The sequence below is a fragment of the Manis pentadactyla genome, chromosome 1 (assembly GCF_030020395.1).
Source record: "Manis pentadactyla isolate mManPen7 chromosome 1, mManPen7.hap1, whole genome shotgun sequence".
Lineage (NCBI taxonomy): Eukaryota > Metazoa > Chordata > Mammalia > Pholidota > Manidae > Manis > Manis pentadactyla.
In genome coordinates this window covers 205,742,495-205,766,385 of record NC_080019.1, presented here as the reverse complement: position 1 = coordinate 205,766,385, position 23,891 = coordinate 205,742,495, and the positions used below count along the sequence as shown (strand labels likewise).

Here is a 23,891-nt window from a genome sequence, read left to right as displayed (position 1 = left end):
GGTCCCTGTCACAGCTACTTCCATTTATAGAACAGGATATGCTGAGGACCTGGGGTTTCTGACTAGCTGAAGTTTGGCTTATTCATCAGGAAAGCCATATGCCAGGAAAATCCTTCTTGCTCCTTCCTCCAGAACCACTTCAGGGGCTCCAGAGAGATTTGTTTTTCTCCCAATAGTTTATGTTTTCAGAAATAGGCTGTAAACTTCCAACAATTCAGCTCCACAACTGCCCATCCTTAGTTTAATAATTCAAATGTTAACTGTAGCATCAACCTACTTTAAAAGAGGTCTCATAAAATGTAAAATTAAAGTCCGCCTGGGTGGTTTCAGTATGCAGAATAAATGCAGGCATAAAAGGAGAATGTTTTCCCAAGAAAGCACAGTGCCTCAAAAGTCTGATAAAGGAGCTATTTCCATTTTAAAGCTCAGCTGTAGCTCTGAGAAGTGGGAGGGGGTGAGAAGAAGCAAGTAGAAGTCTTGATGTTCAGGGTTGGAGATGACAAAGGAAATCTGAGGGTGTGCCAGGATTTCTGAGGCAGGGAAGCAAGTTCTGCCTAAACGATGATTCATGTAGCTTCCCTCAGAGAGCAAGCTTAGTTCCTAATAGAAATAAGAGTGGAAAAAAAGAGCACAACCATCCTCAGAGGAATGGGACATGGGGTTGAGGCTGGCCCTCTGAGAAGGCCCTCCTGGGATGCTTTTCCTGGCCTCCCCACTGGCAGCTTTGGGTCCTGCACCACCCTTCACCTCCGCCTGGAGTGGTTCTTCTGAGGACTGTGAGGGGAAAGCTTATTAAATGCTTATCGGCTGTCACCCCAGTCCCTCCGGCTCTTCCAGCCCCAGTCCCTCACTGCTCATCACCCAGGCCCCAGAGAAATACCCAGGCCACAGACCGCCTGAATGAGCTGTGCATATTCACGTCTCTGGGCCTTTGCAGGGCTGTGTCCCTGCCTGGAATGCCCTCGGCCCCTTGCCTACTTGGTAAACTCCTTTAGAATCTCTGGACCCACTTGGTGTTCAGGAGCAACCCTGGGCAGGTTACTTGATGTTTCTGCAGCTCAGTTTTCTGAGCTGCAAGATGAGACTGGTCATATTTGCCTTGATGACCTGGAAGAGAGGTGGAGGGTCAAGCAAGACAGTAGCTGGCAAAGCAAACTACAGAGGGTAAGGCTCAGAAATAATAATAGAGATAATGAGAATAATAACTGATGTGGATTGAGCACTTGTTATACATGTCAGGCACTGTGCTGGGAGCCCCACATAAATTTTCTCATCTGATCTTCACAACATCCCTGGAACTGCCTCAAGACAAAGGCGCAGCCAGGTAGGCAGGGCATGGACTTGTGGTGAGCTTCAAAGGCTCTGGATTGGACAGACCTGAATTTTGGTCCTGGCTCAGCCTCTTATTTGCTCTGGGACTCTGGGCACACTCTTTACCTCCTCCCAGGTTCAGTGTCCTTATCTATGAATTGGAGATGTGATGTCACCTACTTTATGGTGTTGACATATAAGGCAACATGGGGTAAGTACATAGCACTGAGCCTGGCTAAGTGAATATTAACGATTATGATGAATTATATGCTCACTTTACAGACTGGAAAACAGAGGCTTGATCAGGTTAAGCAACTTGCTCAGAGTCACATGGAGAGTGTTGGAGCTGAGGTTTGGACCTTGTCTGTTGGACTTCTGAGTCAAAGATCTTAACCATTGCTTCTCGGACTGGATGTTAGGACATCTGGATTCTAACTTCATTAACCCATGGGGTGATGTGCACAAGTCCCTTCCCATTATTGGACCTCAGAATAAAGTGAGGGGCCTGGACCAGGTGGCCTCTAAGATCTGTGAATCCATGTAGATGATACCCACAAAACCTCCCTTTGTGAATATTCATCTGTGTTTTTGTTCGTGTGTTTTAAAATAAAAGGCACTATCTAATTGGGAGGTCTCTGGATCAATGCAGATGAGGCTGCTAAGGGCAGCTGCAGAAGAGAGCAGCTCAGTACACTGAGGGTACTGAGAAAACATTGGTGTTAGCATGGCATGACAGTGTGCCCAGAGTTCCAGAGCACATAAGGGTCTGGGGCCAAGTCCTGCCTCTTGTTGCCATGAGAACAGGAAAGCAGAATGTAGAAATAGTCCTGTGCTGAGCCTCTTATCAATTCATAGTCATCCATCAACCACCATCCATCCATCCATCATCTACTCATCCATCCACCACCATCCATCCATCCATCCATCCATCCATCCATCCCTCTCCCTCCCTAGTTCTCACCTCATTGATTACATATCTATATATTTATTCACCAGTCAATTCACTTACTTCACCTACCCAACCAGTACTTCCCGAGAGCCTACGCCAGGGGGAATAGAGATGACTCAGCCGTGTCTCTCACTCTTAAAGAGCCCACAGCCTGCATCAGACAGCAAGAAGACTTGGCGTCCTTGTGGAGGGAGAAACACAGCCCTACCTGGGCGCCAGTTTTCCCAGGTCAGGCCCATTTCCCAGTCAGAGCTGAGGGGTAGTGTGTGTCACCGCATGCCTTTCTTGCCCTATCTCCTCTTGCATGGATTAGGATGTCCTGCCGTCTAGATTTCCTAGCCTGGTTTGGAGGGTGGCCGGACTTCCAGCCTGGACTGAGCAGCCCCCGACTCTTTTCAGGATTCCTGTGGGCCCAGAAGGGCAGTCTTGGAGAACTCCTTGGCCCCATATAGCTGGCAGGTTCTGGTGTTAATCTGACCCTACAGACCCCAGACCAAATTATGCTAAAGATACTGCAGGATTGGTTTCAATGACCAAGAACCTGGTATGCACACCATACTCAACAGCTGGCTTTAGGGTATCTGTAAGTTGGCTTTGCTACTAATTGACTGTGTGCCTTTGTGCAAGACCCTTTCTCTCTGTCGCCCTGACACCTCTCCTGTCTATTTGTTTATTGGTTAGCCTCTGCATTGCTACAAATGGAATCCTCTTTCAACGGATGATTGATTATATTGCTGAAAAATGACAACACTAATCATACTAGGGCTGAATATGTGTGGCATTGTGCTAAGCACTTTCCACTCACTAATTTCATCCTCAAAAAAACTTCATCATTTCCCCCAGAAAGGAGAGGCACAGAGACATTAAGTAACTTGTTAACATTCATGTAGTTAGTGAGGGATTTGAACCCAGGCAGTCTGGCTTCAGAGTGTTAGCTTTAATTGCTACCTAGTCATTCCAGGCAGCTCTGCTATACCTTCCACACTGATGGCCATCAGCCCGCAGCAAGGAGAACCATGGGGCCAGGGTTCTTTCAGAAAAGACCCAGAAAGAGAGACATAGGGGTCTTAGGATGCCAGGATTCAAGGCACAGAAGGGGATACTGGTGTCTAAGAGGTGAATGACCTGGCCTGATTACAAGCCAAGGATTCCAGTTCCCAGACTCCTGACCTCTCTCCAGTCTCAGCAGCTACACCTTCTCCCCAGGCAGACTGACTGACCCCTGTCCTTTAAGCCACCTGGACACAGCCTCAGTCAACCAACATCTGGAAATGAGATATTAGCTTTACCACTCAGTGCTATGAAACACTGCCTAATTGAGACATTGCTGTGGAGATGTTTCCTCGGCCTTCCTGGTGGATCCCAGAACTCCTTTTTACTGTAATTGTGTAACGTACATCTCAATCCAAGTCCACCTCACAGGGCTCTGCCCACATGGCTGCCCACATTGCCTGAAGCCTGCTCTGGGAATTGCCCCGCTCTGTCTCTGTCAGGTCTGCACGACGAGATCATTAATAGCATGTCAGTTATTTTAGGAAGGCCCAGGGAACAGAATAAAGCATTGCCAATCTCCCTTGATTCCCAGATCGGGGCTGCGGAGTGGGGGTGGGAAGAAGACAAAAACAGCGTCATTTCTGGCATCTTCCCCAGGAGTCTCTACCACCCGTCTGTGCATGTAATCCCGACCTACTTTCTTCTTTTGTTGGTGCTGCTTCCCTGGGCCTGTAGTTCAGGGGCTGATGTCCAGGCTGCTCAGCTGCAGTGAAGGATGTAGCTCCTGCAACCCGTGTTGGAGGCAGAAGCTACCTCCTTCTCCTCTTCCACCAACCCTCAGGCCCTCTCTACTGACTCACACTCTCCTCCCCATCTTGATACAGCAGCTGGCGGCTCCCACAAGGGCAGAAGGGAGGTCAGGGCTACAGCACATCTGGAGGGTTAGCAAAAAAGCTCAGCCACTCACCCAGATGCTCGCACAGCAAAATGCCCTACACCTGGGTGCCAACTGACCTCTGGATAGATAGTTCTGTGTTTCTCTTCATCCGTAAAGGTAATCTGTGCTTCTAAACCAAAAAGGGATTATAGCATGATGAGTTTAGGCAGCTCAGCTGAGACAGGACTATGACAGGTTTTCCTAATAAAACTACTAGTATCACTCTATTACTAATAACAACACTGTCAGTGGCAGATTGTGAAAATGGCCACAATTAGGCCCCTTATCCAAGCCCTTTGCAACGTGACTTTGTAGCTCTTCCCATCAAGAGATAGAGTCTATTTCCTCACTGTTCAAATCTGGGCAGGCCTCTTGACTTGCATTTGCCAATAGGATGCAGCAAAATGGTGTGAACAAGCCCAGGCTGGCCTGTTGGAGGAGGTGGGACCACACACAGCAGGGATGAATGGTCCCAGCTGAGGCCACCCTAGATCAGCCCACAGTTCTGCCACGGTCAGCAGAGCTGTTCACTTGAGCCACTGCAGATGCATGAGGGAGTCCCGCCAAGACCAGAAAAACCACTTAGCTGAACCCAGCCTAAATTGCTGAATCACAGAATTGGGAACTAAATACACAGTTTGGTTTTGAGACACTAAGTTTTGGAGTATAATTCTCTCCCTTTATCCATGGGAGATGTGTTCCAAGACCCCCTGGATGCCTGAAACCTCAGATAGTACTGAACCTTATATGTACTGTTTTTTCCTGCAAGTCCATACCTATGATACAGTTTAATTTATAAATTAGGCACAGTAAGAGATGAATAACAATAACTAATAATAAGATGGAACATCTATAACCATATTCCATAATAAAAGTTATGTGATGTGGTCTCTCTCTCAAATATCTCTTATGTCCTGTGCTCCCCCTTCTTTTTGTCATGATGTGAGATGATAAAGTACCTACAGGACGCGATGCAGTGAGATGAAGGATGTAGGCATTGGGATGTAGCCTTACGCTACTACTGACCTGACTATATGTCAGAAGGAGGGTCTTCTGTTTCTGGACTGCGGTTGACCACGGATAACTGAAACCATGGTAAGTGAAACCCTGGATAAGCAGGGACTACTGTAGATATGTATCAAAAGCTAACTGACAAAAATTTCATTTTTTGGGGGGGAAGAGGGCAGTAACAGAATCTAACAAACACAATAAACAAGGTTTTTTTTGTCACATGAACATCATAGCTAGGTCAAAGAGAAACAACTTGCTCACTATCTGAACAGCCCAAAATACATCAGCAGGATTTAAAAATATGAATCATGAAATCACGTTGCTCAACCTGTCCAGTACTTCTGCAGCACCCTATGGATGCTGCGCCCTCTAGTGGACGATGTGCCGCTTACCAGAATCTTGGTGGTGTAGGCGCTGTTGATGGCGATGGCGTTGACCAGCAGCTCCATGGTCTTGGCGTTGATGGAGCTGGGGTCGGGGATCTCCTTGTAGTGGACATCACCGACGTACACCTGCACCACCGTCATGCGATTGGTGGTCAGTGTGCCTGTCTTGTCCGAACAGATGGCCGTGGCGTTGCCCATGGTCTCACAGGCGTCCAGGTGGCGTACCAGGTTGTTATCCTTCATCATTTTCTGGGGGAAGGGGCAGGTGACAGGGCAGCAGTGAGGAAAGGGAGCTGGGGGCCATGGTACCCATGGCACTGGGTAAACACACAGTTAATGAGGCAGAGCTTCCATGTCTGCCCCTGTGCTTCCTGCACATGCAAAGGGTCTTGGTTGCTGCCGCCTCTGTCTGACACCTGGGCTCCTTTTGTATGTGAAGCTCTTTTCTTTCTTTTTCATTATTTGAGCCACTTAAAAGATTTGATTAATTGACTTTATTAACTTGCATTACAGAAATAATCTGTGTTCTTTAGGGAAAAATTAGGGAAAAGGATGATAAATTAGGGTTGGGTCCCCTATAATTACTTCAAATAATTTTTTCTTACACACTAATAGGAACAACCGTTCCTTCCTTAAGGGTTTTTTTCAAATGTGCCATCTTTCACTGGTGTCCGGTTTTCAACAGCCCTTTGATTTCACCAAGAGTAAATAAATTTAGGGCATATATGTTTATAGGCATATGACAATATCTGGAGAAATATCAACATATTAGTGTCATTATTTCTGGGTGGTGGAATTATAGGAAACTTACTGGCTTCTTTTAGAAAAATCTATAGATTCTGTTTTTTTACTATGAATACATATTATAACTTGCATAATAGAAGTCACAGTTTCTTTTAAATATAGATACACCAAAAAGGAAACAAATTAGCTATCATGTTACCACCCGGAATTGATACATCTTCTATATCAATATCCTTTCTTTTTAAATTAGAACAAAAATGAAGTTCTACTATAAATACTATTAATTTTCTTGCCTCTTTCATCCCAGATCCACACTCCTCACTTCTTCTAGGCTTTTAATCAAGTCATACAAATAGAGGAATTTTCAAGGAACCACCACCCTTAAAGCAAAGTGACCCTATCTGGCAAGGAGGGACATGAAAAGTTGCTAGAGGCTGAATTAGATATCGTTCCAGTCTGTTCCTAGGAATTTTATTTCTTTTCTTCTTGCTCTTCATTGTAACTCTTTATAACATGGGTACAAAAAGGAGTGCAATTAGAACAATTTTAATAGTAGTTCATGTTACTAAAAAAATGAGTATTGGTAGAATTATATGCTATTGCAGTTTCTTCTTCTTATAACCTAAATCTAAAACAGAATACACTTAGTAGTAACAATGACTGTATGTGGAATGTGTGATCAACAGCCATTTGAATTTGCAATACACTTTAGTTTGCAAAGTTCTTCTACACATATTTTCTTACCTGATGTTATAAGAATCCTGTGAAACCTTCCAGGATTCTTGTAATGCATTTTGGCAACTAAGAAGCCAAGGCATAGTGACTTAACCAGGGTCACACCCCGAGTGAGGGTTAAAGCTGGGATATGAACCCAGCTCGGTTTAACCTCATGGCCTGGATCATTCCATCAGAACTCTGCCTTTTGGAACTCTCTGAAGAATGTTTGTCTGCTTGGCTTAGGAATGTATAGGCCTGAGTATAGCACAGAGAAGACAAGTAGTGACTCTATAGCATCTTACTACACTGATGGACAGTGACTGTAATGGGCTATGTGGTGGGGACTTGATAATGGGGAGAATCTAGTAACCACCATGTTGTCCATGTGATTTTATATTAATGATACCAAAAAAAAAGAATGTATAGGCCTGGGCTGCCCAATATGGTAGCCACCTGTGCCTACTGGGCCCTGGAAATGTGGCTGGCCCAATGTGAAACGTGCTGTAAATGTAAAATACACATGGGATTTTCAAGATGTATGATGAAAACGGAAATGTAAAGTATCTCACTAGTAACTTTTATGTTGACTACATGTTGGACTGGTAATAATTTGAATGTATTGGGTTAAGTAAATTATATCATTAAAATTAATTTCATTTGTTTCTTTTTACTTTACAAGGAAATTTTAAGTCACACACGCAGCTCACATTATATCTCCACTGTATAGTGTTGATCTAAGTGGTCATTTTTATTCTTTTGATGGTCCAGGCTCAGAGAGGGGAGATTATGCCTCCTCTGGGGTGGGGTGCTATACTGTTGACTAAGTGACTGTATAAGAAACACTCCCTAAAACAGCTGAAAGCACCACGTGCCAGAGATACAAACTGTAGAAGGTGCAGAGGCTTACAAGTGTCTGGATGTGATTCACCCGCACCAACTCTGTGTGACTTTTAAGGAGATCCTGAGCTCAGCTGGGTGGCTGTGGGGGTCCCAACTCATGGCTGTGTGTGAGTCTCTACCTCCAGGCCCAGGCTCCCAAGCAGCTTTGTGGTGTGTGACCTGTTTGGGCTTGGTTTGTGGGATGGAGTTTCTTTGAGAACCCTAAAACAAGGAGATGATAAGGGCCATATCCTTTACACAGAGCCGCCACTTTCTGGCACCTGCCTGAAGATCTCTTTCTGTATGAAATTACATCGGTGAGCCCAGCCCAAATTCCAGCTTGGAAACTAATGCTCGCCATGCTCTCTGGCAGTTCTGCCAATATCTAAGAATGGGTACATTGTGTATAAATGTGGCCAGGACTCCACCCCTGCAGGGACATCCTGGCACTGAGGCCTTGGGAAAAAGGAGCATAGGGCCCTGCCCTCTGAGGTGGGAAACCACAGGGCCCATGGAAGAGAATGCACCCGAGGTGTGAGCCAGGCTTTAAGTATCCCCAAGAGGGTCAGACACTCAGTGCCATGGAGATGCCAGCCCACGCAGCCCAGCGTTTGGGCTCTGCAGATGGCTATGGGCCTGGGCGCATGGTGAGGTGGGGCTCTGCCATCAGGGTAGCACTTAGGAACTCCCCCACCAGACCCAAATTCCAGAATCAGCATGCATGGGCCCACCACCCTTCACCAAACTGCTTTTAAAACCTCTTATATATTCCGCCTTCCTGAAAAGAGGGGGCTTCCATAGAGTCAGACGTCCTTTTTGACTTAGGCATATTTCTTCCAAACTTAAGGGAGCAGACTCTGAGATTAGTGGTAGAAGTACTGTGGGTACTGTGGGGCTTGACTATGGAAGTCAGACTTCTGCTTACATTTGGTGGGACAAGGATGGGTTTGGTTCTGCACATGATGTCTGCTTTTTATATATATCTTAAAAGTTGAGTTGATTGTCAATGTTTAAAAATCAAGAGAATTTATATTAAGTCCAGGTTTCTGGCTTCTCTTGGAAAAATGTGAAAATTTGGGCCTGCATCTCTGCAAGGCAACACTTGGCCGGGCTGAATGATGGCTATCCCTCTAGCTGGAGTGTGGCTCTCAGGTTCACCACAGGCCCCCGGACTCCCTGAAGGCATGTGAGTTTTGGGTTCCTGCATGAATCCTCTCTCTGAGCTTGTAAAGCATCCATTCCTTTCTTTTTAGCTCTTCTCCCAACCCCAGCACTGGCCCCATGGGTCACCCCACAGACCCCACTGCAGGAAGCAGCCAATCTCAGTCCTGCTCTGTCCTTCTCACCTTCACCGAGTAGGCCAGCGAGATGGTGACGGCCAGAGGGAGTCCCTCGGGCACAGCGACTACCAGCACCGTGACGCCAATGATGAAGAACTTGACAAAGTACTGCACGTAGACGGGCGTGCACTCGGGCAGCCATGGCTTCTTGTTGACCACAAAGGTGTCCACGGTGAAGTAGAGCACCAGGATGATCACCGTGATGGCGGACATCACTAGGCCTGCAACACGGGTGGTAGGAGACTGCTCAGGGGGCTTCCGGGGGTGGGGGTCCCTGGGAAGTGAGATGTGGACCAAACCCCGGCCAAAAGGGCTCTGGGGTCAGGTAGATCCCAGCTCTGCCACTTACTTGCTTTGTGGCCTGGAGCAAGTCCTTGATCCTCACAGAGCCTTAGTTTCCTTCTCAGTACAATGGGAATGCATATCTATTTCATATAGTTTTGCAAAGATCAAGTGCAATGAATGCACGTACAGTGCCTAGCACAGTGGCGGACACTTAGTAGGTGCTCTAGACATGTGTGCTGAGTGACTATATGAATAAATAGGAATGTGCGTTATGCTCTCACACAGTAATGATATGAACTGGTACTATTTATTTCCTCATTGATTCAGATACATAGAAGTTCCTATTCCAGGCACTGAAGAGGACACAGTCCCTGCACTTGTGAAGCTGAGATTCTAGAGGGGATGCTAAATAAGAAACACACACATGAATAGGATATTCAGATATGGGTAATGCTGTGAAGAAAAGCCCCAGGATGTTGTGATAGAAAGTGACATGGGCTGAAGATAAGAAAACAAACCACATGTCCATTGACAGATGAAGAGATAAAAGAAATGTGGTCTGTATATTCAATGGAATATTATACAGCCTGGAAACGAAGGAAAACCCTGCCATTTGCAGTATCATGGATGGATCTGGAGGACATTATGCTAAGTGAAATCAGGCAGACATAGGACTCACATGAGGAATCTAAAATGGTCAAACTCATAAAAGCAGAGAATAGAAGGTGGTTGCCAGTGGTTCAGGGATGGGGGGAAAGGGGGCTGTTTTTCAGTGGGTATAAAGTTTCAGTTATGAAGATGAATTAACTTCTAGAGACCTGTTGAACAATACGGTATTGTGTACTTAAAAATCTGTTAAGAGGATGGATTGTAGATAAGTGTTCTTACCTAAAACGCAAAAAACAAAAACACCACAGAAGAACAGAAGGACATTTTTGGAGGTGCTGTTATGTTTAAAACTATGGTTGTGGTAATAGTATCATGGGTGTGCGCCTATGTCCAAACTCATGAAGACGTGCACATTAAAAGTGGGCAATTTTTGGTCTATAAATTCCAGCTCCACAAAGCAAAAAAAAAAAAAATTAAACAAAAGTACCATGGGCTGGTAGGGAGTGGCTACTTTAGGGAGGGTGGCCAAGGAAGACGTCCTGGAGGAGGTGCTATCTGAGCCGACAGAGCAACGATAAGAAGGAGCAGCCAGGTGATGACCTGCGGGAGAGTGGTCCAGACAGAGGTAACAGCAGGGAGCCCTTTTTTGGGTGAGGAAACTGAGGCTCAGTGAGGCCAAGTGGCTTTACCAAGGCCACAGGCCAGGGAGGCACTGCTGAGTTAGTGAATGTAGGGAGCTACCTGCCCAGATGCCCTGGGACCCTGCCTGCCCATTCAGAGGGCCCAGCCCCACCTGCTGCAGGTGCTGTGCAGGGGCCGCTGAGACCAGCAGCCTCGGCCAGTGGAGGATGGCTCCTGGGTGATTGGAGCCTCTTGTCAGGCAGTGCCTGGGAGTGTGCCCCACCGCAATCTGATGGCCAATGTCCAGTGGCTGATGTGGGGCCCAGCTCCCTTGCTGCAAGGCGGGACAAACCCTGCAAAGGCACTCGTGCTCCAGAGCTCCCGTGGGATTGGCTGGAAACAGGGACTCCTCCAGGAATCTCAGTGGTGTCTTCCCCAGCACTGGCTTCTTCCCCAGCCCTGTTGAGTCCCTTACCCTTTATAGGTCTCACCTGAGATTATTACCCCCCCAAATCCTGTACCCACCCATCACAGGCTCTGCTTTCAGGGAATCCAGCCCAAGAGAGAAGCAGAGGTGGGATGTAAACCCAGAAGTGCTTGACTGTGAACTCCGTTCTTGGCAGTGCCCAGGAGAGGGAGGGAGGGGGTGAGGACTCTTAGTTCCCTGCCCCCAGTGCTGCATTTCCTTCTCTGTGGCAGGGATGGAGGAAATCCCTAGGCCCATCACTCCCCCACCCCCACTCCAGCTGTGGAGCCTCAGAGCTGGCTCTATCCGGGTCTGACAGTCGCAGGGGTGGGAAGCCAAGTTCCCAGCAGCCAGGAGCTGTCACCAGGCCTCCCAGAGTTTAAATATAGACAGCCAAGCCTGTAATTTGCCTCCCTTCTCCATGCTGTGGTGCCTATAATTAGAGCCGGGAGACAGCCACAGAGGAGTGAGCAGCCAGGTGGGGAGGCCTTGGCATTTGCCACATCTTTACCCGGGAGGAGAGGCTAAGGCTATGTCAGACAGGCAGGGCCCACTCTGCAGCTGGGCTTGGCTTTCTGGGTCAGAGGGTCCATCACCAGCCATCAGCTGCAGCTCCAAACTCTTTAGGGAAGCCGGGTTGTTGGGCTGGGGCTCAGACAAGGGGTTTCTCACTGGACTCTTGGCATTGTCCTTAACCTCTTCAGTCTTCCTCTGTACTGCAGCTGAGCTGCTCAAATCCATCCTTGACCTCCCCTGCTCAAACCTCTTCCATGGCTCCCTCTGTCCTCAGGATAAAAGCTGAACTGCTAACTCCAGGCCCTGCAGGATCTGCCCCCTTCCAGCCACCACACCTACTGAGTGCTAAGCACTCTGCAAAAAAATCCCCTTTCCTCTTCACAGCAGCCTGTGAAGTAGGGACTGCTGGTATCCTAATTTGACAGACCCGAAGGCAGAGGCTCAGAACTAGGTAGAGTTACCTGCTTAAGTTCTCACAGCCACAGCTGGACAAGAACGCAGGCAGTCTGCTCCCAGAGCCCAGCCTTTTAGCTTTACTCTTTTGCCTGCATGCTAATTGTGTGCCTATCGTAAGGACTCAGACTGGTTGCTATGATTAGAGAAGGGTGGGTCTCAGGGGCCATCTCATGCAAGCTCCCCCTTTGCAGATGAGGCAGTTGAAGCCCAGCTTAGGTCAGGGCCCTGCCTGGGGACCCACTACATGCCCTGTGTATCCCTCACGACATCCACTGTGGCCAAACACTCACCTGCCTTGCCGATCTGCACAGCCAGCTTGGTGAGCTTGCCCTGTAGCACAGATTTCTCCTTCTTGTGCATGTTGGCCTTCTTCTTGTCATCAGCGTCGCCACCCTCAGCACTCTTGAGGGGTTGCATCTCCATGGCGGCCGCCCCATCCTGCTGTTTGGCTGCAGGGGGCAGAGCACAGACGTGCACATGCACACACACACACACACACACACACACACAGACACACACAGACACACACAGACACGCACACACACAGGTCAGGCTGCAGGGTGGGGGTACTGGCACCCACCCTGCCTGCCCAGGGGAGTGTGGTGAGGCCCTCACTCCCCTGCCTGGGCTGCTGCATGGCTGGCACAGAAGCCCTGTGATGTGGGCTCTGTCTCTTCTAGCTGTAGGCCCTGGTTCCAGGGCCACAGGCTGCCTAGGACTTGGAATCCAGGACACAGCAGGGAGTGACATAGCTCTACCCTGGCTTCCAGTGGGAGTGGGCTCGGGTCCCCTCTGAACACGCCCACAGACCTTTCCCCAAATGACCTCTTGGCTTTTCCCACACTCAGACAAGGCATAGACTTGGGCTCTACCCAGCTAGTCATTGGGCCATATAATGTTGGGATACTAACCTCTGCAGATGGGCTTAAGTGGTAAAAGAGAGTGTCCTGGTCCATGGATGTCAACCCTCTACCTCCAGTGTAGGACTGACTGATGGGCCGGGGACCTTACTCCTTTGCCCCTGTGGATCTCAAAGAACCGGCCTGAAGCCTTCAGCTAAGTGGGCAGCACAGCTCAAGGGCCTAGAGGAAGCTGGCTTGCCAGTGTCTCCTGTTCTCACTGGTTATGCCTTCATTTGGCTTGGTGCCACGAGAGTCACTCCCCAAAGACATCAGGCACCTGCAGGTGCACTGTGTCTATCTCTGGTGTGCCACTCAGAGCTGGTGTGGAGGGGCTGCAGGGGCCATAGAAGCTGGTTAATATGACAGGGTTACCTTTGCTCTGACTGGCGTCCACATTGCCGTCCTGCATTTTACCTATACGACAAAGAATTTTAACAGACAACAGAGAACAGACAACACGTCGGTCATCACGAAGACGCAACAGGGCCACGGACGTTCATGTCACAGATAGAGGGAGGGCTGGGCTGATGGCATCCCACCACGTGGGGATGCTGAGGAGGCCCCTGAGGTAGAGAAAACTTGCCACAGTGGCTGCGGGGTCTGTCTTGATTCTCTGGGGGCTTGAAGAGAGTGCTTCTGTGGGAATTACTTTGTCCCTCACCATCTTACAGCCTTTGAGGGTAAAAGGGACCAGGATCAGCTGGTAGGCAAAGGAGTGGAAATTCTCAGGTCCCCAGTGAATGAATTGGTTGATTTTACGGGCTGAGAGGAAGCAACAGGGAACAAGACTGAGGGAGAGAGCGACTGGTTCTAGAATGGGCGTTTGCAGTTTGGCCAACGTGTTCATGAGTTTCTGGCTCCAGGAGGGATGCGTCTATGTTCTCCTTTCCCTTCAGAAGAGCTGTGAAGCCACAGCATGGAGAGTGACACATGCAAAGGCCCCTGTTGCTCTGTTGCAAAATTCTCTCTCCTGGATTAAAAGACAAAACAGAAGGGTGGACTCCCCAGCGGTGGGCTCTGAGGTTCCCCAAGTGTGTCCAGGGGACTTGGTGGGAGTGCCCTGGCTCCCAGAGGAAAGCTGCTGGTCCTCCCCTCCATCTGGGTGTGTGCTCTCTATTCTGAGGCTGACCAGCGTGGGCCACAGAAGGCAGGGCAGTTTGGTGGGGTGCCCTCCACTTGCCTCAAGCCCTGCATACCTAGTGCTGGAGAAGAGGCTGAGTCTGGGGTTCTCTGACTCCTAATCAGGGCTGCGTGGGAGGCCCCCTACCCAGTCTTGGCCAGAAGCTTGTGGATTGGGATTGCAGGGTGGGAGGTACTGGTGACCACTACCTAGCAGCTAAGACATCTGCCTTCACTGGCTGGCACTGTGGGGAGAGGGTGCCCACTTGTCCCCTGAGCTCACCCAGAGCTCTGCCTGTAGGCCTTGCTGCCTGAGGAGGAGTCTGAGAAGGTCTGTTACCCTTGGACATGTGCCTTGAAGATGATTCTCACAGCCCACATTTTGGGAGAAGCCACCATGTGCCAGCTGCATCCTCGACCTCTGCAATTTCATCTAATCCTCACCACATCCTTGCAAAAAGGGGCTCCTGCATTACACCCACTTACAGATGAGAAACTGAGGCTGAGAGGGGGAGATAGCCTGTTCTGGTCTCAGCGGGTAAGTGGAGAGCTGGCCCCAAAGTGCCTGCATGTTTTCGTCCCAGTTGGGAAGAACGCAGTCACCTCTCAGCCCCTCTGCACCCAGGGGAGGGAATGGAGGCAGCTCTAGTGGGACTGGGCTCCCCAAATCCCTGTTTTGACACCAACTAGCTGTGTGGCTTTACCTCTGCCAGCCTCAGCTTCTGCCTCTGTAAAATGGGGATGCAACATTCAACTCCTGGAGCAGCTAAAAGTTGTCTTAATAATAACCACTTGCCCATTCAGCCTTTGCAGTTTTCAAGTATCATCTCTTTTCAGTTGTCTTGATACCCGGCAAGGTGGGGTGGGAAGAATTCTCATCACTCTCATTTTACAGATGAGGGAACTGAGGTCAAGGGAGGTTCAGAGGCAGCCCTAATTCATGGAGCAGCCTGATGATAACCCTGTGGCTGATTAATTCCATGCACACTATCGTCACCACGATAGGTGACTCAGGGAAGAAGTGCCCTTCCTGGCTTGCAGACCTACTCTCCTCACAGCAACTCACAGCAAAGGGACAGTGACGCACCCTGGGGTTTCAAGATAAAGGCTCCTGTTGCTCTCTTGTAACATTCTCTCTATTGGATTAAAAAATAAAACAGAAGAAGTCTTTTTAGCACAAACAAGAGTGAACTGAACTATTTTTTTAAGTATGATTTTATGAATTAGGCTGAAGGGTATCAGAGGACCCAACTTCAATAACTGGCTTTAGATGGTGTAGAGGGGCCTTCATTTGCATTGCGTATTACCAGATGTGTGTGCCTACTAACCAAGCCAGTGATTTCCTCTACCATTTCCCTAGTGACCATGTGCCCAGAAAAATAATCACCAGTGCATATGTTGAGGAAGAGAGCAGTGTTTTGGGGGTGCTTTAGTGCAGATGGCCTGGTTTCTCAGATGCAAGGGACTTATTTGGGGCTCTGCCCAGCCAAACTGGTGCTCACCTGGCCCAAAGTTGTGGTGGGGGGACAACCAGCTCTAGCCTCACATGGGACCTGGAAGACAGGCTGTGTTTCAGGGGAGCTGAGATGGAGGTCAGGACCCAAGATGGGAAACTAGGGGGGAGACTAAGGGGCCACTCTGCAGGTGCCAGCTGCAGCTTCGCCAAATGGCTCTGTTTTCTTCATGCATCACCAGGGACACGGGTGTGAAAAGCATGGATGTGGGGAATTTGTGGTAAGGGGACTTAATAACAAGCGTTGGGGAGACAGACCACTAACCGGGAGATCTGGGAGATGTCACTTCTCTTCCCTGAGCATCTGCTTCTTCCTCCGTGAAATGTGACAAATTCAACCCAGGCGATGCTTAAGAAAAGCACCACAAAGGAGTTGTGATGTTATGCCTGGAGTTAAGAGTGATGCATGATTAATTGTGATTACAGGTGATGTATCAAATAGCTATATGTTAATAAATATAAAATAAATAGTAAAATAATACTGGCAATCATAGGCTTCCAGGATGAATGGAATGTCCCCAACTTTAAGTTGGGAGGGGCTTGGGGTGTGAGGTCAGGAGAAATACTGCCCCCTGAGTTTGTTTTCAACATCCAACTCATCCTGATTTGGCTCAGAGGAAAGAAGGGAAAGGAATGGCTCATTCTCTAACTTACCAAGGCTCGGCCTAGCGCCTCTCAACCTTTAATGCACTGCACCTGCAGCCTGGAGCTCCCGTTAGGGTGCACATTCTCATTCAGTAGGTCTGGGGTGTGGCCTGAGATTCTGCATTTCTAACAAGCTCCTAGGAGATGCCCAGGGCATACCAATCCCAAAAGATTCAGCCAGGAAAGGTCCTGCAGCCAAATCAGCCTGGGAAGCACTGTTATGTAGAAAAGGCTTTAACTCTCCACTACAACCCAGCACATTCAAGGCACTGCAAAGTCCTGTAATGAGGAAGAAACCAATTCTCTCCATAGTCCTTAAATATCTTTGACCACAGGAGCCTTTTCTTGGGTGCACACCTCTTAATGCCCTTGTGAAGTTTACAAGATATACTTCATTGGGGAATCTCAGATCAGGAACTGGGGCACACACTTTAGAGCAAGCCAGGCCTGGGTTCAAATTCCAGCTCTGCTTTCCTGCTCTGTGACCTTGGACCAGTGTCTCAATCTCCCTGAACCTCAGTTTCCTCATCCTTTAAAATGGGGACAATAAACTCTGTATCATGTGGTTGTCATGAGGATGAAATGAGTCGGAGACCATGAAATGCTTGCAAATGCCTGGCATACGGTAGGTGGTCAAGAAACAATATTCCCCATCTTTCCTGAATTTTTTTTCTCAGCATACTTGTAGTTTTCTGCTACAGTTTGGAAGTGAAGCTGGCCCTTTTTTGGGACCAGCTCTGGGGGAAGCAGGGTGCCACCTCCTGTCTCCTTCTCCCCCACAGCTGTGGATTTGCCTGCATGGTTCTCCCTGTCATCCCTTGCCACCTCCCCTGATGCATGACACCTCCCACACCCCAAGCTGTCCTCTTTTCTACTCCTCTGCCTGAAATAGACCCATACCCGAATTAGCCCTTTTTGGCAAGGTGCTGCTTACAGAAGTGTCTTGCTTAGCCCCTGACATCTATTAGGTGCTTCCATGACTGGTCACTTGGAATCCAGTGGCTTGGCCAGAGGCCTGGGACAGGGGATGGGAGGATGAGGTGGGACAGGTCTCCATGTTTTCCAGGAATGGGAAGGAGTAAATGATGTAATAGATGAGGAACCCCGGGCCTGGTGCCTGTTATGCAGCAATCAAGAGAAAAGGCTTTTCCCTTCCTTTGGGGGATTCTCTGGGGTGACTCTTTCACAACTGAGCCCTAGCAGGTCTCAGCAGTTCAGGAGCAGCCTGGGTGGCTATTATGTTACCTAATTTGAGGACAGGGGACATAGCTGAGTAAACAGAAGTATCCTTGCTCTGAAGATGGGAGGATATAGATAAAGAAATCTTCTAAAGGCTTGGAGGCAAGTGAAGCAAGTGAATGCAATTCCTTCCTGACTGTGTGTAAGGAGGTTAAGATGCAGACCCCAGGTCCAGTGGCAGCCCCTTGCCCTGCCTGCCATCCCTGAGGGGGCCAGTAAGAATGCAGAGACTCAGGATGAATGCCCCAGCACAGACAGGAGCAGAAAACACCAGTCCACATCTGAGGGACAGAACTAGGCTTGAGCCCAAGCAAACCCGTGAAAAAGAAGAAGAAATGTCTATCGGTGGCTCAGCCATGCTATGGGGTAGGGCTGAGGAACTGAACCTGGTCTGAGTCCTCCTACCTTGAGGGAATTTTAGAATCAAGGACTGGAGCCTTCAATGGGGACCCAGATGCCAGTTTCAGCCCAGGTCCTGACCCCAGGCCTTTTTCTCAAAGCTGGGGCCAGGAATGTGCTTAGGAGAGGGCCACACCAGGTGGGATGCTGCTTCTTGGGAGCCGAATTGGAAGCCAAGGTCACGTCCCTCTTCCGGGCTCCACCAGGACTCAAGGGCCCATCAGCAGCCCGCACCATCTCGGCAGCCGCGAGTGGGCGCTGAGCTGGTTCCCCAGGGTGGCCTCTCTTTTAAGCACCTACCCACGTGAGAGGATGGCTGCCCCAGAGCTGCCCATGCACAGCGAAGATCTGCACATCCAGAACAGGGAAAGGCAAGCCCAGAGTTGGGAGTTGGGGAGAGAGATGCTTATCCAACCGAGACGGAGGGCTCGCCTTGGGAGACATACCATTGACTAGGCTGGTGTTGGCGCTATCGGCAGCATTTGAACCTGCTGCACCATCGGCCGCTGCGGGGGTGGGAAGGATGGAAAAATGCAGGGTGTCACAATGGAGCAAAGCAACAATGCAGAAGAGCAATGACAATAAAGACATGAACCAATTCGTGGGAAATAACAGGACTACATTCTTAAAAAAAAAATCCCTGTTGTAAATCAGGAAACTCAAATTTGGGGGTGGGGGGTGAAATGTTCCCATAGAGATACCATAGAGGCTGGAGGGAAAAACTCACACATGGAGGGTCTTAGAAATAAAACATGGATGAAATAAAACATGTGATCAACACAGTTAGGTGAATGGAATTGTTCTGTGGTGAGGTCTGAGTCTATGTGCCCTGCTGGGCCAACCAACCATGTTAGAGAGGGTTCTGGGAGGGCAGGGCATCTGGCTGCCCACCAGGGCCAGAGGGGCTGATGGCCAGGAGTCAATTCAAAATATTCACCAATTGGTATGGAGCAGGCACCAGCCATTCTGAGTGGGTATTTGCTATGACCATCATTGCTGGGTCCCAGAGGAACATCTATCGATGGTGGTGACTTAGGATATATGTCCTCAACTCAGGTCACCACCTATGGGCCACCTCCTCCTTCCTAACCAGCACTCGAAAGATTGCCCTGGTAAACCCCATCTGTGATGCCCCACCATTTAAAAGGTGATATCAAGCAGGTTGCATTTTGTGCATGGGACAGAGAAGGTATCAGTGAGTTTTCCTTAATTAAGAAATTCAAATTGGTATGAAATAGCCGAAATTCACTCTTGTTCTTTCTTGAGGTAGGGAAATGGGTTCTATGGGAAGGAGAAGGGAAAAAAACTACTGGGTGAGGTGGCCATGCCACGTGGTGAGAGGATGCTGGGACAGACTCTGTTGGGTGCAGGTGTCGGGGGAGAGGGCTGTGGGGACACGTGGTGGTGTATGTGGGGCTGAGGGCTATGTGGAGATGGTGATGGTGTCATTTACACTGGCTAGCGGGGTGAAGCAGTGGAAGGGCAGATAGGCAGGGAGGGGTGCTGGCTCATTCCATGGGACTGGCCTGACATAGGTGCCTAGTGGAGTGTCTGGAGGGACGGGGCCTCAGCTGTCACGTGGCCTCCTCCAGTGGTGTGCTGGTGCTCTAGGGCCAGGGCTCAGAGGTCAAAGGCTGTTGCTATTTCTAAAAGCCCCAACTACCCTGAGGATGTCTTACTGTACCTGGTAGCTGAAGGCCATCGCCCTTCTTCACACCTGTGTGATGATTTTTGAGACATGTTAATGATGGAGAAGCACACCCAGCCTCATCTGCATGTGTGCACATGCACGCACACATGCATATACACACACATGCAGCCACACACACCTGGGGTTAACTTGAAATGGGGACCTGTGGTTGTGGGCTCTAAGCAATGTGGAAGTGATGAACTTCCCTGGTGGAAGCGATGGGATGGGAATACCGAGGGGGCCAAGTCCTAGGTGTGCTGCTCACAGAGGGGCTGAGAGCTTAGGCTGCCCTGAGTTCCTCTGCCATGTTCCCTCTGCATCCCACCTCTTTCCTCTATACTAGCACCCCCATCTCACTGGAGTGCAGGTGTGCATTCAGTGAGGGACCCTGACTTGTGCTTTTGGGCAGGAGAGGCCTGTCTTCCTAGTAGCATTTTCAAAAACACAGATCTGGCCCAAGGAAGCTTCTCGGTGCTTCTGCCCCTCACCCAGGCCCCAGTGAGGTAAAAAAAAAAAGGTATATACACACACACACACACACACATATATATATACACACATATATAAAAATAAGGGAAAAGCCTGCCACATCCTGCCCAACTGCCCAATCTGTCCAATCTGTCTGCACCCTGGGGCCACAGCTTCTATGTCATTGTGTGGACGCTGTCCTGACACCCTCAGGGCCTCTTAGCCAGGACTCCATCCTCAGTTTTGACTGCAGCTCTCCCTTTATTCTCTCTAGCCTCTAGATTTCCCACATCACAGCTTAGCTCCATCGCTCTTGATGGTGGAGTTGCCATCATCTAAGGGGGACCCTACTAGAAAACGGTGCCCTCGGGAACAAGTAACCTTTAATCATGACCCAGGCTCTGTGCCTGGCTGGCCTCTGAGACCTGGAAGTAGCAGGGCTGTTCCTAAAACTCAAGGAGGGGCCAAGTGCTATCTCATCTCTTCCCCTGTACTCCAGATAGTACAGGTGTTGGGGCTCCTCTGCTGGAGCTTAGATAAGGCAAAAGACTAAAGATGTGAAAGGGGGCTGTCCCCAAGACCAAGTGTAGCTTGGGCCTTTGGATTTGCTTGGAGATGCACTTGTGACATGGGGTGTCAGCCCACTGCACTGAGGGGGATCCCAGGGGATAAGAAATCTCATTTCCAAGGGCAAGGGGAAGCCAGAATGCAGGTGAAGTGGCAGCTCTTGGGGGATGGGAGAGGAGACTTGAGCAGGTGACTTGGAGCCACATGTCTGGCCACCTTTCCCAGAATCTCCTCTGTCCATATCTGGGGAAAGTCTGTGCTGGGCGGATTTGCAGCTCTGCTCAGTGGAGTTGTGAAGAGCGGCAGGAATATGCCGGAGTGGAGATTTCTACTAGATATCAGGGGTGATGATGGGACCAGGTTACATTTGAGGCTGGAGACCCAACAAAGTGTTAAACACTCTTGACCTAACCCAGGATGAAGAAAAGGCCTTTGTGACATGACTGAACAAGACAGAGACTGGGACAAGACCCTGGAGATGGAACAGACAGAGCCCTCCTGGCCTCAGCAGGGCCTCAAGCATGTAGAAGGCAACTGCTGGCACAGGGCATGGACATAAAAGGCACTGAGTAACTATTTTGAGTGACTGAATTTAAAAATGTGGCTTTAAAGCTCCTCTCCTGGTCTGCAAGGGGGTTGGGCTTACCTTTCTTGTCTTTCTTCTCTTCTTCTTCACTGCCAGCCCCCAGCAGGGTAAAGATGATGCCGGTCTGAGAGTTCACACCCACGGCAGTCACCACCATACGTCCAGAGCCCTCCATCACGTGGGTCCCTGGGGAGGGGATGACAACCAAGTTACCATTGCATGGGCCCAACTCCCCTCCCCAAAGGAGTGGAAGGAACTGGTCCCAGTCAGCTACCAGCTCTTTGCTTGATGAGGTCCTGGGTGTTGCCCACGGTTAATGTTCAAACTATGTATATATGGTCAGTCTTTTGAAAATGATTTCACCTTAGGACAATGCTGTGATGGGCCTGGAGCTGAAGCAGTGCTATGCCTCAGTTCTCAGACCCCCAAACAGCTCAGACCTCCCATTTACTACTCCCTCCTGGAGAGTTTCTTCCTCCTTCTCTCCTTCCTCCTCTCCCACTGTTACAGGCCACACAGGGACCCCTCTCTTTTCCTTATTGATAATATCTAGAACCAGGCCTCATTCTGCTTAATTCTGCAACCAGCCAAGAAATGCCAACTAGGTCCTAGACAGGTCTGCTTAAAATGGGTTCCACCCACTTCCCAAATATTTGGGGAAAGAAGTTAGGGCTCTGTGAGCTTGGATAAAAAAACAATGGCATCTTTATTTTCACAAATGTGTAACTGAAATTAAGCATTTCTCCCCATTATGAACAAAGGCAAAAAACCCCAAGAGCATTAGTGGTGCCCATGACGCCATTACACACACAGTACAAGAACTGCAGGTATTTTCATATCATTTTATAGTCATTGTAATCATGATGCTCACCCTTATTTTACAACTAAGGCTGTTAATAGACCACTGGATATGCTAATAAAGGAGCATACAGTTACTGTATCACACGTTTAAAAAATTCAATTATTTCAACACATATTTGTTGATGTGATCCAGTGTGTTTTATGTTACACATTCAGAGTTTTATTCTGAGTAGGGGTAGCACAGGGCTCCAAGGTGCAAGAAAACTTAAGAACCCCTTTGCTAGAATTCTAGATTTTTTAAGCTGGGTTCCAAAACCCAGGAATTCTTTTGAGGGGCAGGAGGGAAAGCTTTGGGGGACCTTTGGTCAGAGTGGCTCCATTTTTATTCTTCTTCGGGGTCCTGTGTCAGTCTGAGAGTCTTAACAAGTCGCTCCTGTTAGGTAGGCCCCTTTACCATGCAGGCTCGAGAGCAGCTTGTCCAAGATTCACACAGGGAATTTGTGGCAGAGTGAGGATAAAATGTAAAGGTAAAAGCCCTGACAAATGTGCTATGTACATACAATGGAATATCATTCAGCCGTAAAACAAGGAAATTCTGACACAGGCTACACCATGGATGAGCCTGAGGACAATGTGCTCCGTGAAATAAACAAGTCACAAAAGAACAAAACCTGTATGATTCCATTTGCATGAGGTCCCTGGTTGCCAAATTCCCGGAGACAGCAAGGGAGTAGGATGGTAGTTGCCAGGGGCCAGGGAGGGGGTGCGGCGGGATGGCTATTGTTCTGTGACTACAGAGTTTCAGTTTTGCAAAACGAAAAGAGTTCTGTAGGTGGATGGGGGAGACGGTTGTACAATAACATGAACATACTTAATGCTGCTGAACTGCACACTTAAAAATGATCGAAATGGTAAATCTTACGTGTATTTTACCATGATTAAAAAGATACAAAAAGAAAAAAGGGAAACCCTACTGAAGCCATGGCGTCACTGGGGAACTAAGGGGACCCCAGGGAGGGCATCTGGGACGCAGCCCGGGAAGCAGCCGGCAGCTACACCAGCCCAGGTCTGACAGCAGGAGTCCCGGCACTCCCAGCTCTTTATGCTCAGGCTGGTGCTGGATATACATCACTGCGTTCTAGCAGCTTCCACGGAACTGAAGGGCTACCCACAGCCCAAATGGTGTTACCTGCAGAAGGCTCAGGGCACACCTAGGGAGGCCCCCTCAGTGGTCAGTCTATTTAGTAAAGAATCTAGATAGACTCTAGGTAAGTGAGGTTTGGCTCCCCAGGCACCCATTTTTTCTGACTTAATTGTTACCACTCTGGGTAGAAAGCTCTGTACAATGAAGCACCTACTGCCACCTTCAGCAGAGCGGTAGGAACCCAGGCCTGGCCTGGTGCAGCATCTCAGACCATCCTCAGGCTGCATGGTGAGGACCCCACTGGGTTTACCAGGCAGGGTCTGAGGGCTGATGTCCAGGGACACTGACCCCTGAGACTAAGTTGCCAATCACAAGCTTCTTGAACTCAGTTCTGCTTTTCAGAGTTTTTCTTTCTTTCCCCTCAAGATTGAATGACACTTCTCCTGTATTTAGGGTGACATCGCTAGCTGCCTTCTCTTTGTTTTCCAATTTGCTTCAGACTTGCAGTCTAGGTCAATGAACTCATTAGAATGTATCTAACCTAAGAGTCAAAAGGTTCTAAATCAGGACTTGAAGCCTTCCTTAGGCAAGCAATCTA

General features: G+C 48.9%; 1 protein-coding gene across 18 annotated transcripts in view; it reads right to left on the bottom strand.

Annotated features, from left to right (window-relative positions):
- The window catches only part of ATP2B2 (ATPase plasma membrane Ca2+ transporting 2), a 353,731-nt gene that overhangs the window by 35,828 nt on the left and 294,012 nt on the right, over positions 1-23,891 (bottom strand). For 13 of the 18 annotated variants that reach the window (XM_057506664.1, XM_057506651.1, XM_057506655.1 and 10 more), the window contains 7 exons: positions 21,409-21,534; positions 19,722-19,754; positions 18,484-18,543; positions 13,495-13,536; positions 12,511-12,669; positions 9,274-9,488; positions 5,594-5,836 (listed from right to left, as the gene is read on the bottom strand). In XM_057506664.1, coding sequence (XP_057362647.1) covers positions 5,594-5,836; positions 9,274-9,488; positions 12,511-12,669; positions 13,495-13,536; positions 18,484-18,543; positions 19,722-19,754; positions 21,409-21,534 — 878 coding nt within the window. The remainder of the gene's footprint in view (positions 1-5,593; positions 5,837-9,273; positions 9,489-12,510; positions 12,670-13,494; positions 13,537-18,483; positions 18,544-19,721; positions 19,755-21,408; positions 21,535-23,891) is intronic. The other 5 variants (XM_057506661.1, XM_057506650.1, XM_036923450.2 and 2 more) reach the window with 3 other exon arrangements.